This window comes from Mycetomoellerius zeteki, unplaced genomic scaffold, assembly GCF_001594055.1.
Source record: "Mycetomoellerius zeteki isolate Tzet28-1 unplaced genomic scaffold, Tzet1.0 scaffold78, whole genome shotgun sequence".
Taxonomy (NCBI): Eukaryota; Metazoa; Arthropoda; class Insecta; order Hymenoptera; family Formicidae; genus Mycetomoellerius; species Mycetomoellerius zeteki.
Window position 1 is genome coordinate 71,034 of NW_017257808.1, and position 15,497 is coordinate 86,530.

The window sequence follows — 15,497 nt, forward strand, 5'->3', positions numbered from 1 at the left end:
GATAACTATATGGAAAAAGATTAATGCAGTTTTACAACAGGATATAGATTTCCTGCTAAATATGCTTATTTATGAAATGTGTGTATGATAAATAATCATGCATCAATAATGCTTAAATTTAATATAATTACATATTCTTTAATATTGTACCAACAGTCCAAAAAGTGTGCACCAACAATATCGATAATGTCGATATTCTACTATTATCAACAGTAGAGAAAATTTTATTAATGCAATTTCAATAATATCAATATTCTACTATTATCTTGAATTTGTTATTCCAGACAATAATGCAAATAATACAATTCTAGGTCCAGGGTCCACCTGATAACCACAAAACTTTATTTAGAACTGGCTATCTTTAAGGGGATGCTGGAGCCGCCTGTATTACCGAAAAAACTAGCGTTTTTGATGTTTTTGTTCCTGTCGAATTTCTTCGTAATGGTTTCACAGAATAAAAATTGCTTTTTCACTTGTTATTGGTGTATTCTTTTAGCTCATCCAATCAGAATTTCAGATCTAGAAGAATACATCAATGGCAGCGAGCGGTCACTCAACTGCTGAGTTTGCTGAATGCGCCCTATGATTGGTCAATTTCTTATGACTTACGACATTTACGACTTGCTCCGCTTATTATCTCCATTGTAAACGGCCCTCTATAAAAGAACCCATGTTCTGTGTATTGCCATGAGTAGAACTTGACACTTGACACATCGCACGCCGCAGAATAATACACAGAAATTAGGCGTGTCTGTAGTGGTCTCGTTTTTAATTTTCATTGCAAAGCCACATCTTCCACTTAATATGAATGAATTTCAATGACGACACCTCGCTCACCAGACGTCCAGACACCATGTGTGCGAGATAGTGATCATCTGTAGGAATTGTCAAGGAGGAAGACGAGAGATCTGTCAAGACAGATCGTACAATAATCGTCGTTTAACGTTAATTAGTCAGAATACCTCGAGCGTGTACCAAGCACCTCGGGTATAATCTACTAATTGGACAAATTATCTCTTTCGACTGTGCGAAATGTCGTTCAAAAAGGATCTAAAGTTGCTCGTGAAGCCATACTATTTGATAAATATCCTCCTCAGTGTTTCCTACATCATCGCCAAACGCCTTCCTGTAGCTTGTAATTATATATTTGCTCAAGACGGCTGCGAATTCGATGGGGTAAGTGATGCTAATTTGTAGGCGATATGATTTTAACCAAGGTTATGCCGTACATTTCGAGATCATGGAGTCGATTGTGTATCTTGAAATGAGGTGAGAATTACAAAAGTGAGCAAATTCACTAGTTATTGACCAATTAAATTATGAAGTTTAATTAAATGAAATTTAATTACTATTCTAGTAAATTTGCTCATTTTTTATTTTCACCTCATTTCGAGATACACAATCAACTCCCATGTTTACACGAAATTTTTTTGTAATGTTTACGTTGTGTTACACAAATCTTTTTTATATGACAATATATAAGCAATGTAAAATATGTAAATTATAAATCAGATAATACAGAAGAAGTAATTAAATTTTATGATTGATGATTTATCTGACTTTAGTAACGATATAAAAAATGTGAAACAAAAGCTCAGTGCAATGATAAAGAATATGGGTTTTGATGATCCATGGATTGTTTATATAAATGGTACATAAAATAGTTTAATTTTATATTATACAGGGTGACATTCAATCGATGTTAAGCATATGTTTATAAATATCAAATACCAACGATATTCATTACTTTCAACCTTAGAAGTTCGTGAAGGATAACCCTACTGAAAAAAATCACTTCACAAAGTTACATAACGAAATCATGTAATTAAAATAAGTAAATCACATAATGGATTGTTCCAAATCAAATTCACGTAATGATTTGGAACAATTCATTATCTGATTTATATATTTTAATTACATGATTTTGTTATGTAACTTTGTGATATGATTTTTTTTCAATAAGGATTGTATACGAGCGATTGTATGTGAATACGTTTATATATTCGAAATAAAGGGATTATACATTACAGTAGAAAATGCTTTATAACTCAGAAATAAATGATTTTTGAAATACTGCTTATTAAAACTTTGGTTTGTTTTCAAGAGTACTACATATTCCTAAAGTTTTATATCATCTTTTTTAAACACCCTGTATACACATAGATGTAGATTATTATATTTTATGCATTACACAATCCTGGTTTTAACTTTTGATTATAACAATGAGCTTAAAGCGAATATTTTTGGTTGATTGTACAATCTATATGATTGATATTATGAGATTCCAAATTGTAGGTAAAAAAAACTTTGAACCTTCCTTTGTCAATCGCCACAAGACAGAGATTTACTTGCGTTTTATACTTTAAACAGGACATTCTAGAACTTAGGTTTTCATAGTTGTAGATGAGAATTAATATTCGATTATTTCATTAACTAGTACTTATGTTTTTAGAGGGAGACACAGATTCTCTTTTTCCTCATAACAGTTGTTATGATAAGGACAAGAAAGACTGGCAGCGTAACGATGATAAATTATTTGACATCTAGTTTCATGTATACGAAAGGAGCAAACTTAATCCTGTGGTTCTACGCGGATGTACGGATGGGCATTTTATATGCATTTATTTTTATACGTAAGGAAAGACTATGGGCAAGACCACAATAGACAAATTGTCGGCTAACTTGTATCGTTTATGGAAAGTTTAATATATGTAACTGAGCACATGGATACAATAGAATTAATTTTAATTGTTTCCCATAAACAGCACAACAGTTAGCCAACACTTCACTATCGTGAATTACAGACCATTGTATTGCAAGCCATCTAATAGCACTTTGTGTGCAGTATTCGCATTAGTGTTGCCAGAACCGATGTATCAAGGGCCTGAAAACGTCATTTATTTACGTGGAGCCAACGGATTGCAGGAGGAATTACAACGTGACACCAGAGTGGTCTGGGTAGTAGCATTTTACACTGCGTGGAACCCAGCTTGTGTAACCTTTGCACCGATATTTTCTGAGCTCTCTGCAGAGTAAGCGATTTAATTAAATATATGCCATGGTCCGCAGAATGTGTTTATTTTGCACGTTTTCTTTGCGCTGATCGGATTACTTTTAATTTCTAATTACATATTATATTTATATTTTATTAACATTTAATTTAATTACATATTTATATTCATAATTTTAATTATTTGTTCGATTATTCCTCCTTATATAATATTAAGTATGATTAATTTCAAAATATTACTATCTTATTCTTCAATTAAACAATCAGGATAATAACAAACAGAATAATATTAATCTATATAAAAAAAATTTTTAAATATATATACTTTTTAAATATACGTTTAGATCTACAGTTCTCTATACCAAGAAAATTTCCAGCAGATACAAAATAAACATTCTGCTGAATGTGATTATATATAATCTAATCTCTCTTTCTCTTCATGAGAAAATACTCGGTATGTTTATTAACATTGAAAATAATTGTGATTTAGATACGCATTGGAGAACTTCAAATTCGGTAAAGTGGATGTTGGAAGACATCCAGATGCCGCGGCAAAGTATCATGTCAGCGACGCCAGCACAAGCAAGCAACTACCGACGCTAATACTCTTTAAAGATGGCAAGGAAGTAGAGCGACGTCCATACGCGGATCATAAAGGGAAACTTGTCAAGTTTCTTTTCTCTCTGGTATGTCGTCATTCACATCTAATTTGTTAAACTTCTAACTTATGTAATTCTATCTTATTTATTTGTTTTAATTTTTCAGGACAATGTAAAGGCTGCGTTCGATCTCAATAATATTTATAGTGACTGCAAAAAGAATCCTATCAAAAGAAAAGAAAAGAAATCCTTGAAGGCGGAATAATGAAGTGAAACTTAGGCATTTAATAAGAAACTACAGTTTGTAATTGAGCGAGTTTTAATTAGATGAACTTCTACTGTGTAGAAAACACAACAAGCGCGTTATCTTTATCGAATTCAGATTCTAATTAATCCTCCGTCGGAAAATCATATTTTTACTGCCTTCGTCTGTAATCTGGTTCTTTTTTATTCAATCCAATTTTTTTTACTGTTCTAGGCTTTTAAACAAGTGTGGAAAAATTCAGAACTATTTTTTAATATCTCTATTACCAAAGTTACATTACCATATAGCCTTTTAAGGTAGTACACTATCAGTCAATACCAAAGCGATAATATCAGCCAAAAGTTTGGTCTCATCGCGCGTTCACTGAAAATACCTCCATTCCTGCCAGTGAGAGAGAATTTTTTACTGTGATGTCCAAGGCTGCAATACACCCGGAAAGAAAATGAATACAGATAGACGCAGATGTTGCCAGATGCCGATTGGCTGTTCACTCCCTCCAGTCGCCTCCCACACAGCATGAAATATTTTGAAATATTTTTATGAATCATTTTTGGAAATATTTCAATAAAATATTTAAAAAATATTTCGTTAACATTTGTAAAACGTTTTAGAATATTCCATTGAAATATTTCACAAAAATATTTTAGAAATATTGTAGAATCATAAACATTTCAGGAAATATATCAAAAACTATGATTCATGAATATATTTATATTTTAGAAAGATTTTATGAAATATTTCTAAGTATTTCAAACCTTGCATGAAATATTTCACGGTGTGTGGGGTATTCCTTTTATTTTCTAACAAGTGAGATTTAATTGAATTTTTGCCTATCTGCATAAGATCGAGACCGTGGGCTAGCTATGTGGGCCAAACAAAATCGAAAATTGCATTAAAAAATTATAATTTTTATAATTAAAAAAATTTATAATTAAAAAATTATAAATTTTTTTCACAATATCCGTTTCATGTTCCTCCATCGCATGCTCGTTTTTTATTAACATATCACTGTTAGTTTAGACCCTACAAAAATAAATGCGACATTTTCATGAATTTTGTATAGGCTATAAAAAGTGCAATTTTTAATTATTTATATCTCAGTATTGAAATGATCAATCCCATTGTAATTGCACAAGCGTGTCAAAGTCTTCTAGCACAATATATAGTTTCAATTTCAAGAAATTCTGAATACTTTCATTTCACGAGTGTACTACCTTAACTAAAAAAGAATCTATTTAATCCGACCTTCTTTACTTTGGAGAAATTTGAAAGTAAAATTTTTTTTGTGTCTTGTTTTATTTTGTGTGTATGTACGTATGTTCAATCATTTATATATATGACATTATCACAGATCTTTATAGTAGCATTATGTATAGTGTGTGAATGTGCTAGATATATATATATAAATAATATATAGATATTAACATAAAGTTCAAATATGTACAGAAAGCTTGTTACATGATGTTGCATCGTTTTCCTTTAAAATAAGCTTAATATAGTTGTTGAATAAAAGTTGAATAGCACATACATTCTTCTATTTCACTCTTGTATTATAGAAATATTTGTAATTATTTGCATTTGACGTATTACTTAAAATTAAAACACATTACAAATAATCTTTATAACAAGGAAAAAATTAGAATTATAACGAGAATTTATTACAGTAAAATTAGATAAAATTCTACTCCCTGTTTAATCTAGATTTTCTAAATTGAATTTTAACCGCCAAATTTATTGAGAGGGCGTTAGCGCGCAGCAAACTTTCAGGATAACGCAAAACTTCCGTATTATTTTGTCCGTTATACAGTTCGCGCAATTAATGCCTTCCCTAGTAAAGTCACTAGATTAACAAAGTACCGCGAATTGCCGCCATTTTGGCTCTATGACGCGGTTATTTCAAACTTATGTATGAATGCAGCCAGGTTAGGATTGCACTTTGGATTGCACTTGATATATAAATACATTACCCTAAATGCAATATCTGCACTCGACACCATTTTGGCTCCAAAGATACATCACTTCAATTTTCCCATCGCGGTACTTTATTATCTAGTGATTTTACTTCCCAGTTGACATCACGTCCACTGAGACATCGCGTTTATCTTCTCAGTTATTTTCACGTTCATGGCCGTAGTCGGACAAACCAAACTAACCACGGAGTAATTTTGCTAACCTACATTTCGATGTGTTTCGATGTGGAAATTTTATTTATTTTTAATCACGGAGGTATTTTTAATAAAGAGAATTGAACATTTATATATATATTTATTTATTTATTTCCTCTTACCGTTCGTGGTGCAAATAAACTTTTTCCACTGCTTCCACATTTACAATAAACAACTATGCAGTTAGGCATATTCGGACAAATATATCTAAAAAATATTAATAAAATATTACTCTCTAATAAGAAAGAACAAAATCGAATTTCATTAGTCTAGTAGATTAAACAGCAGTTTCTCCTTAAGTTTAATATTATTTTTATACATAAATACATATGATTTCTATACACGAATTTTAATATTTATTTATTGAATACATACCAAATCAAAACCAACAAGAAATTGGAATCTAAAGCTGATTCTACATTGATCGCATCGCAGCGTCGCAAGCGTGTCGCAAGCGTTATGGTCCAATCAGAATCGAGCTAGCTTGACGTTGATTGGACTGCAACGCTTGCGACGTTGCGATGCGACTAATGTAGAACCAGCTTTATGCGGGGTCTACAATAGAAATCGTAGCGGTCGTAGGGTCTTAAGTCGTAGAAAATTGACCAATCACAGTTGATTATTCTTCTCATATTCGACTGTGATTGGTCAATTTTCTACGACTTAAGACCTTACGACTGCTACGACTTCTATTGTAGACCTCGCATAACACGTTTTTGCCCGCATACGAAATACGACTTGTTGAAAAATACCCTAGTTCACAGTTTTTTCCGACAGGCGCGCTCGGATCAGTTCTTCTATACAGCGCTTTTCCGACACCGTGTTTCGAGCCCATCTTTTTCATGGCCGACCGCTTGGAGCTTGATTTCCTTCTTATTACTCCGTGAGACTAACCAATAGAGATTGGAGAAACTCGCGTATTGTCGATAATTCCGTCTGATTACGATCATGAACGTGAAAATAACCGAAAAGGTAACGCGCAATGTCAAAACAAGGGTGGAAGGCATTAATTGCACGAACTGTACCTACACTTTAGAACACTTCAGAACATTTCTAGAAGAATTGAGAAGAGTTCCATTCGGTTCCATTCAGTTGAAGGCAGGAGTCAATAATTAAGAAGAAGAAGAAGAAGAGAAGTTCCATTTAGATTCAGTTCTATTCTGCTGACTGTTCTAGTCGCTGTTACAAGTTATTAGTGTTGTTTGAGGTCCACGTGCTGTGAACACGTGCTCCAATATTTTAACGTGCTTCAGGAAGAGCAAAGATATTTTTATTCATTCGCTCGCATTTATTTCGTGATGGTCAGTACTAGTTTTGCTAATTGATTTAAACAGCTGATTAATTATGATTTTTCCAATAGATGCAAGATAGATGTGCTCCGCAGTCTCCATCTAAAGTGGAAGATCTCGTGGATAACGAGATGATTGTAGAGGATGATATTGAGGAAGTCATTGATTTGAATGATCCTATTTTTGAAAGCTCGTCGGATGAAAATGAGAATCCACAGACGGAGGATCTTATACAGGAGGATAACGTGGACGATGCCATACGCGTTTTTCGTGGTCACAAGTCTCGTAAGAAAGCTTTTGATCTCCATACAAGACCAATTAACATGCGAGACATTAGATGCCTTATATTTGGTGACACAAGTCTACACAAGTATCATTCTATCTTTGGATGCTTTCCATTTAGTGGCAGAAATCAACACAAACATTAATTGCTTTTCACACAAGTGATACTGAATTTAAAGTTATGTATTTCATACTCAGATAATGTCTTGCTTACTTTGGCGACCAAGTTATTGTATAACACCACAGATTTATAACCTCACTTTTAATATGAGCTAACAAGACTCAGTAAAGCACATAGTCTTGAACTTGTGCAGATTATAAATAAACCGTCAGTTAAATCTTACTTGTCAGAGTTTAAAGGAACATGCATTCAACTGAGTTACGACGTCATAATTGAGAATTATCTGGGTTTTGATATAATAGCGAGTGTCAATAAAGCGTTATATTGGAGTGTAAAGGTAGTGTAAAAGGGGAGTAACGGAAACGTAAACAAAACCTGTAAGAAGCGAAAATTGGAACATAGAACGTAAAGGAAAACTAAACGTTAAAGAACATAAATAAAGCATAGATAAATTCAATCGATAAATTAGAACCCTATATCGGTCGAAGCTAGATCTTAAATGCTTAAATAATTCAATCTTGAATCACTAAATATGATATATATGTACTTTACATGTATATCACACTTGTAGTCTAACAAACTGCGCGCCGAAATATTTCCGGACTAAACGCAATTAAACCACTGTAGTAATCTCGCGAATTAAATTAGATCCTAATAATTAGATCTAATAATTAGATCCTAATTGTGTTGACTTGTCATCAAGTGAAAAGTACCTTTTATTATTCATAGAATGCTAAGAAAGATAGAACAAGGTTTTTATTGACTCATGTCACTAATGTGCTTTCTAGCAAGAGAGACAGTAAATTAACACTATTGCATCATTATATCTTTGTTTTATGTCTAATAAATGATAAAGATAGAATGACACAATAGCTCTGATAGCACACTCCCCAAATGCAACTAATGTAATACAGTGATCATTTCATCTTCAGGTATGTTCTACTTGGCACTCGCAAGCATTATTTGTCCTTATTTGATAAATAAGAATGAAATGATTTCATGAGCATTACCAGTGTTAAATGGAATATATCCTTAGTGACACAAGTCGAGTTTAGCTACTTTTCTTTTAAAATACAATTGATATAAACATTGTTCTATCCTTCTTAGTATTTAATGAATAACAAAGATAAACACTTGTGTCATGTGTGACTATACCTCTTAAAACTATATCTCCTAAAAGGAAAGCAAAATAAAAGGATACTTGTATGGACTTCTGTTCAAATAGAAAGCATTCATAGTTTAGCATTGGCAGACAACAAGAATGTAATGATTAACTGAGCTATATTATATCGTCTGTGTCTCTTGCTGGAAAGCACTCACTTACTCTCTCTTTAAATTGATTTCAGATCACACAGTGTTTTGTTGCTCGTTAAGTAAGAATGGTGACTTAGTGGCGACAGGGGGCGAGGATGATAAAGGATACCTCTGGAACGTCAATACGGGCGAGGGTATTCTTAGTACCAATGACAGCCATAATGATAGCGTTATATTCTCCGATTTCAATTACAACGACAAATATGTAGCCACAGCCGACATGCGTGGCAAAATAAAATTGTGGCGAATAAGTGATAAAACTTGTGTCTGGGACATTGCCTTAATGAACGACATTAACGTGAGCATTCTTCGATAACAATTATTATAAAATTTCGATAAAATTTGTTTATACCTGCACATAAAATAATTTAATTATGATTTGATCAACTGAAGAGCACAGGCAATAGGAACAGGGAATAACAGATTGTAATCAGAAATTGTGTGTTTTAGTATACATGATTTCTGATAAGTTGAAATCTGTTATTTCCTATTTTTATTGCCTGTACTTTTCAATTATGTATTTCAAGAAAAGCAATAATTTAAAAGAAAAAGTAAAAAAAATAAGAAGTACAAAAAGTTCAACTTTAAGGAATAAATCTATTGTTCCTTTAAACATAAGCATCTACAACAATTTATTAATAATCTTTTTTTATTATCTAGTGGATAAAGTGGCACCCTTTCAGTGACATCTTAATAGCAGGTGTTGAAACAGGGGAAGTTTATATGTTGAAAACACGAAAGGATGATTGCAAGATCTTTGCACAGGGTAGCGGTATTAAATCAGAGACTGGTATAATTCTTCCAGATGGTACGTGATAAGAGTATACGCTTAGATTTACTCAAGAGAGAACAAAACATTAATTTAAATTTTGCAGGAAAACGCGCCGCGATAGGATATGAAAATGGTATGATTCATGTAATAGATTTAAAATCGAACACTCTGGTATCTACTACCCCCCCTGATCAGACACGATTATATGGACATTCAAGCACTATTATTGCTCTTGATTGTTACATGGATAATAATCTATTGATTTCGGTGTCAGTGGAAAGCCAGACTATACTAAGCACAGTACATAATGGCAAGGTATAAGAAACTCTTTATTTTCTTAATATTTTCTTTAATAGGAAGAGTAGTATTATTATATTCATATTTTTTTGCTGCATTTCTTGTGCTTGAAAAGAGAGGATTTTTGATAAAATTATTGGTTTTTATGTTATCCATATAAAGATTAAAATAACTTTGTTATTTAAGATTTTTGTTGATTGCTGATTTCTAGCTTAAACCGATGAACTGCAACTCAAATCAGACCTACAGAAGCTCCTTTTCAGGCTTATTTTCAATAATTGAGTTTATTATGAGATAAAATCAGCCTCCATCTACTTTGCCGAATAATAACTTATACGAAATTATAATCTGTAGATGGGAGATCGAGTCTGCTAATTATGAGTTTGTTGCTCTCGTACTGATCCACGCGGCATCTCTATTTGTAGCTTAAGAGTAACTTGATACTAAAATATTTTTCAGGTAATTTGTGTACTTCAAGATTTGAATAGACGTGGCAATAACGACGATCATGTAGAGGTTGCAGCTTTTTGTAAAGATCCTACATTCCCTGCTGCTGCAAGTGCAACAGTCACGAGTGAAACATACGGAAAAATTTACATATGGGATATTTTTAAACAAGTATTATTTATATTTATATCTCAAGTTTCTTTTTGAACATTAACAAGTTCTAAATTTCAATCCTCTCCAGAGTCTTAGGCACGAACTGGATCAAGAAGGAGGTGTCTCAAAATTAGTTTGGACTATGGCATCGATATTTTTTACAGCGGGATTAGATGGTAAATTAAGATGTTTCGATGCAAAAGTAGGTAACTGCCTTCGAGTATTCTCTGGACACAAAGGGGCCTTATATGACGTATGCATATCCAGGTAAACTATTAACAAGCAAATTTGTGTTAATTGCGCGAGAACAAAATAAAACAAAATTATTAATATCGGAAAGAGATTCTGCGAGTAGCTCAATTTTGATATTAGTTCTGATTATACTTGTACGAAGTAAACTTTCCTTACTTAAATTTGGACAGCTATTAAAACGTATATAAAAAAATAACTCGAATTAATCGTAAATTTTAATTTTAGATGAATGTTTATAGTTTTGTATCGCAATATTTTCGAGCGATTAAAATTACTTTAATTTTTATGACATTTTGAAAATCTGGCCTTATCAGAGATAAGCCTCTGAAATTTCTTGTTTATGAAATACATTTGATCTCTTCTATGGTATTTAATATTTCGTAACTTTTCAGTGATGAGAAGAAAGCATTAACAGTTTCCGACGATGGTACTGCCAGGCTTTTTGATATTTCGTCTATACATTAATGTGATAGGAGATAGAATATTAAAATATGTATATAGACGTATATATATATATATATATATATAAGCATATAAATTTATGTATATTTACACAAGTGTGATTTATAAAAAATATATACTTTTTTAAATAAAACTATAAAAAAGGAGAACTTTAAATATATTATTGAAATCAAGACTGAACGAATTATCAAATACAAAGTAAATGAACGGGATTTCCCAATTTCAAATTAGAATTATATTTGATTAAAATAGAATATTTTCGGGTAGAAATGCAGGGGTTTCATTTTTTCCCAGCATTTATACTAAATGTATATATAATTTTTTTGTAGAATTCTTAATCTTATTCAGATTATTTCGCGATAGGCAACGCTGGTTTGTAAATTCTTTATTAATAACTTTTTTGATAGACGGTTGATGTGACCATTAATCTGAATAAGCCTTGAAGTTTACGCTCAAGTCATTGAAAAATTCCTTTTTTATAGTTACACATTGTATTTACGAATTATAAAAAGTTTCGTTGTTTTTATTTAACTATTTATGATAGTTTGTCTCTGTACCATTTCGTATCGAGTTGGTATCGCTTGTCTCTCCACATAAAATGTGTTGGTGCGTTTCCCTCGCCGTTTTCAAAGTTGAATGAAGCACTGAATTCAATAGCTAGATTGGATCTCACTAAACCGATTTCGCCCGCTTTCTCTGGTGCAGGATGATACACTCTTCCTGTTTTAATGTTCATAAATAATCTTTGCGGCTCAAACGGCACCTGTGACAAATTGATGGTTATTATATTATAAAACTCGGTTAAAATTGTAATTTTACTATGGCTGAATTGTTCCACTTTTCGATAAACTTTAGCTTACTCTCTTATTCTTTTTTTATCCATATTTCATAAATTATCATTTAAATTATCACATAGTTTATCCAAAGATGAAACAACTGATATATAGCTATATATAGTTGATTCTGCAGAATTACCGTCAATAAGTCATCTGCGTGCGCATAACTGAACCAGTCCTCTTCTGTACCAGTTTCCATGTTATGCTTTTGAATCACCTTCGTGAAGACTAATGGCAAATCGTCACATCTCACATAATTTCTCTCTATGCCACAAATTGACAAGAATGGAAAGTCGTCTGTGTAACGTTCAGTGTCATTTTTCCTTAGGCGCTTGAAGAAGAACGCCAGGAATTTTTTGTCTGCAACAGTTTGCAATATGCATAAAAAAGATGCTTTTCAATTGATGTGAACATTGATGCCTACCTTTGAAGCAGGAGGTGAAATTCCTAATGCGGACGTCATCCAGGAACAACTGTGACAGATATAAAGTTATTCATGAGATGCTCGTTCATTTATTACCCTCTAGTAAAAATTTTTCCCAGAATTTTCATGCAAATGTGAACGCTTTAAAGAAATTTTTTTCAATATGTGAATTCTGAAATCTAAGATTTCTCATTCTGTAATTTCTGAGAAAAATATCTTAAATACCTTTTTAGATTTTATAAGATTTCAAAAATTACAGAATAAAAAATCTCAAAATATTTTAGAATTTATAAAGAATTCTAGAAAAGATGTAGACTTTCTCGGCACTTCTGAAAGTGTTCCAATTTGTATAAAAAAAAAATTTGAGATTTTAAAAGTTAAAAATATTCAGAAATTCTGAAAAATGTGGAAATTCACTTTAAAATTCTGAAAAGTTATATGAAAAAAATCTGAGAAAATGTTTCACCAGTGATAAAAATTGAAGCTTCAATAGATGAAATGAAAAATACCATGCCTTGATGATCAATATAATAGAAGTACTCTCGCACACGAGGTTGAGGGGATTGGCCTTGAATGTATGTTACGTAATTTCTCCCGAGAATATTGGATAAAAAAAATGTTCGGCTTACTGCAAAGCCAGTACGCATACAAAGTATCGACGTCATTTTGATAAATTTGAATTCAACAATAATCACAATATAACCTAGGACCTCAAACTCCTCTCTCTTTCTCTCTCTCTCTCTCTCTCTTAAAGCAGATCTGTTAATATTATAGAAAAATAATGTAGAAATAATTTGTTAGAAAAAATTATTCTTATATGTAAACAGATTCATAAATTATTACCTAAAAAAGCTGCGTTTAATCTGTATCACAGTTTAATATCACACTGTGTCGTGAATACATCAATTATATATATGTATACACATAATAAATTATATTCCCTTTATATAGACATTGATGCAATAAGAATTTACGCAAGCATTAAACATCAAATCTCTCTTGCAAGCATCAACAGTCAACATCACAGTTTGATCATAATTTCAAGCTTCCTTCTTTTCATCGGCATATTTTACATCTTTAATATTAATGAAAAAGATGTAAAACAGCTAGAACGGCCACAACAAGTAATCCTAACATTCCCACTATTATAAAAAAAATGTTGACGTCTGTCTGAGGTTGTTCGGACATTCGCACGCATGTCCTTATTGCGTACAATTGCCTCGAGGGCCTCTTTGCGGTTTCGTTGGAAGACATTTAGTTTTCTAATATCAGAGCCAATTTAAGAATTTAACAGCTTTAAATTTCAACTTGCCAACAATCAATGGGTGCGTTCAGCAGAACGTTTGTTTTGCAACTGTTGTAAGTTTCCTTCGCGCTAATTGGATCATACTTTTAGATCTAGAAGAATGGTCCTATCTCAGCAGACTCAACAGTTTTATGACGACCAGTGATGTCATTATCCAGCTTAGGGCTATGTTCCAAAATTGAATGCCTGTACTGAAAATCTATACTGCACGTGACGTAAACTGTTGCATTTTCAATGTTGGCAGTAAATTTGGAACACAGTCTAGGTCTGTTCGCGTTGCTTGCACTTTTGGTACTCGGCATCTTCGCTTTCTCTCTTTTCAAGGCCAAATATATATCTATCTCACTTTAAGTGCAAAAATATTTAGGGATTTCATGCAATGCGAACAGACCTATTGTTTATGGGTGCGAGTGAACAAGAACATCATAAGGTCTGTTCGTGTTGCTTGCATTTTTGGCACTCGGCATCTTCGCTTCCTCTCTTTTCAAGACCAAATATATATCTATCCCATTTTAAGTGCAAAAATATTTGGGGATTTCATGCAACGCTAACAGACTTAATGAGACCGTTAAATCGGTTAGTACGCGTTGATACGCGTATCAAATTGATGCGGATTAAATATTTGATACATTCTTATTTATACCGATCTGCCTCAGAACAGGGGGTCGATTATGTATCTCGAAATAATGTGAAAATTACAAAAGTGAGTAAATTTACTAGAATACTCATAATTTAATTGGTCAATAACTAGTGAATTTGCTCACTTTTGTAATTTTCACCTCATTTCGAGATACATAATCGACCCCCAGGTCAGGTTAGGTGACATGAAGCCTTAGGATCGATTCTGTATCTTGAAATGAGGTGAAAATTACAAAAGTAAGCAAATTCACTACATATTGACCAATTAAATTATGAATATTCTAGTAATTTGCTCGCTTTTATAATTTTCATCTCATTTCGAGATACACAATCGACTCTCTTGAAACGAGGTGAAAATTACAAAAGTGAGCAAATTTATTAGAATACTGATAATTTCATTGGTCAACACCTAGTAAATTTGCTCACTTTTGTCATTGGCTACGTTTACACCGTGCGCTTAGTCCATGACTTATACGATAGGTAGGACGATAGGTCTTTGTTTATCCTGTAAGTTAAACAAAGACATCTATCGTATAGGTCGTGGACTAAGTGCACGGTGTAAACGTAGCCTATGTTTTGTAAATTGTACTGTACCAAATACATAGTTGTTTACTGATACATATATATTTCTTCAGAAGCTAACCTTACTTTGACATCTTGACAGTTCGCCTATCCCATGGTGAAAGAAAATGGCGGCGATAATCGTGAATTTCGATTATCGATCGCACTTGTCGCTTTTCTGTTATCTAGGCCTCTAGTTGGAAGGCACACAGAGCGAGTAGGAGCATGTTGGAACATGTTTTGGAGCTTACGACACGAACAAATCATACGCTGGATTCACACTGCATCCGATTTTCGTCGTAC

The 15,497-nt window shown here is 32.6% G+C and overlaps 3 protein-coding genes across 3 annotated transcripts; 2 read left to right on the plus strand and 1 right to left on the minus strand.

Annotated features, from left to right (window-relative positions):
- Nucleotides 1-478: 478 nt before the first annotated feature.
- Nucleotides 479-4,384, plus strand: LOC108729625 (thioredoxin-related transmembrane protein 2 homolog). Its single transcript, XM_018458809.1, has 5 exons — nt 479-1,176; nt 2,453-2,633; nt 2,846-3,032; nt 3,501-3,696; nt 3,776-4,384. The coding sequence occupies exons 1-5, from the start codon at nt 1,033-1,035 to the stop codon at nt 3,872-3,874; spliced, it is 807 nt and encodes a 268-aa protein (XP_018314311.1). The 5' UTR covers nt 479-1,032; the 3' UTR covers nt 3,875-4,384.
- A 2,554-nt stretch (nt 4,385-6,938) lies between these two features.
- LOC108729602 (angio-associated migratory cell protein) lies at nt 6,939-11,459 on the plus strand. The gene is made up of 8 exons (XM_018458771.1): nt 6,939-7,340; nt 7,400-7,613; nt 9,078-9,343; nt 9,706-9,853; nt 9,921-10,132; nt 10,574-10,732; nt 10,803-10,981; nt 11,359-11,459. Exons 1-8 carry the CDS (start codon nt 7,338-7,340, stop codon nt 11,429-11,431), a joined length of 1,254 nt encoding a protein of 417 aa, XP_018314273.1. The 5' UTR covers nt 6,939-7,337; the 3' UTR covers nt 11,432-11,459.
- Nucleotides 11,460-11,597: 138 nt separating this feature from the next.
- Nucleotides 11,598-13,993, minus strand: LOC108729604 (UPF0598 protein CG30010). Its single transcript, XM_018458775.1, has 5 exons — nt 13,532-13,993; nt 13,198-13,447; nt 12,689-12,737; nt 12,404-12,624; nt 11,598-12,191 (listed from the first exon to the last, which is right to left on the minus strand). The coding sequence occupies exons 2-5, from the start codon at nt 13,351-13,353 to the stop codon at nt 11,964-11,966; spliced, it is 654 nt and encodes a 217-aa protein (XP_018314277.1). The 5' UTR covers nt 13,354-13,447; nt 13,532-13,993; the 3' UTR covers nt 11,598-11,963.
- Nucleotides 13,994-15,497: the final 1,504 nt, after the last annotated feature.

Excerpts from the sequence above, each read along its gene's own strand:
- LOC108729625 (XM_018458809.1), top strand. The coding sequence starts at position 1,033 with ATGTCGTTCAAAAAGGATCTAAAGTTGCTCGTGAAGCCATACTATTTG. Across the intron at positions 1,177-2,452 it reads ACGGCTGCGAATTCGATGGG|AGGGAGACACAGATTCTCTT; the intron begins GTAAGTGATGCT and ends TTATGTTTTTAG. Across the intron at positions 3,697-3,775 it reads TCAAGTTTCTTTTCTCTCTG|GACAATGTAAAGGCTGCGTT; the intron begins GTATGTCGTCAT and ends TTAATTTTTCAG.
- LOC108729602 (XM_018458771.1), top strand. Across the intron at positions 7,614-9,077 it reads TTTTCGTGGTCACAAGTCTC|ATCACACAGTGTTTTGTTGC; the intron begins GTAAGAAAGCTT and ends AATTGATTTCAG. Across the intron at positions 10,133-10,573 it reads GCACAGTACATAATGGCAAG|GTAATTTGTGTACTTCAAGA; the intron begins GTATAAGAAACT and ends AATATTTTTCAG.
- LOC108729604 (XM_018458775.1), bottom strand. The coding sequence starts at position 13,353 with ATGACGTCGATACTTTGTATGCGTACTGGCTTTGCAGTAAGCCGAACA. Across the intron at positions 12,738-13,197 it reads ATATTGATCATCAAGGCATG|TTGTTCCTGGATGACGTCCG; the intron begins GTATTTTTCATT and ends TATCTGTCACAG. Across the intron at positions 12,192-12,403 it reads ACGCAGATGACTTATTGACG|GTGCCGTTTGAGCCGCAAAG; the intron begins GTAATTCTGCAG and ends AATTTGTCACAG.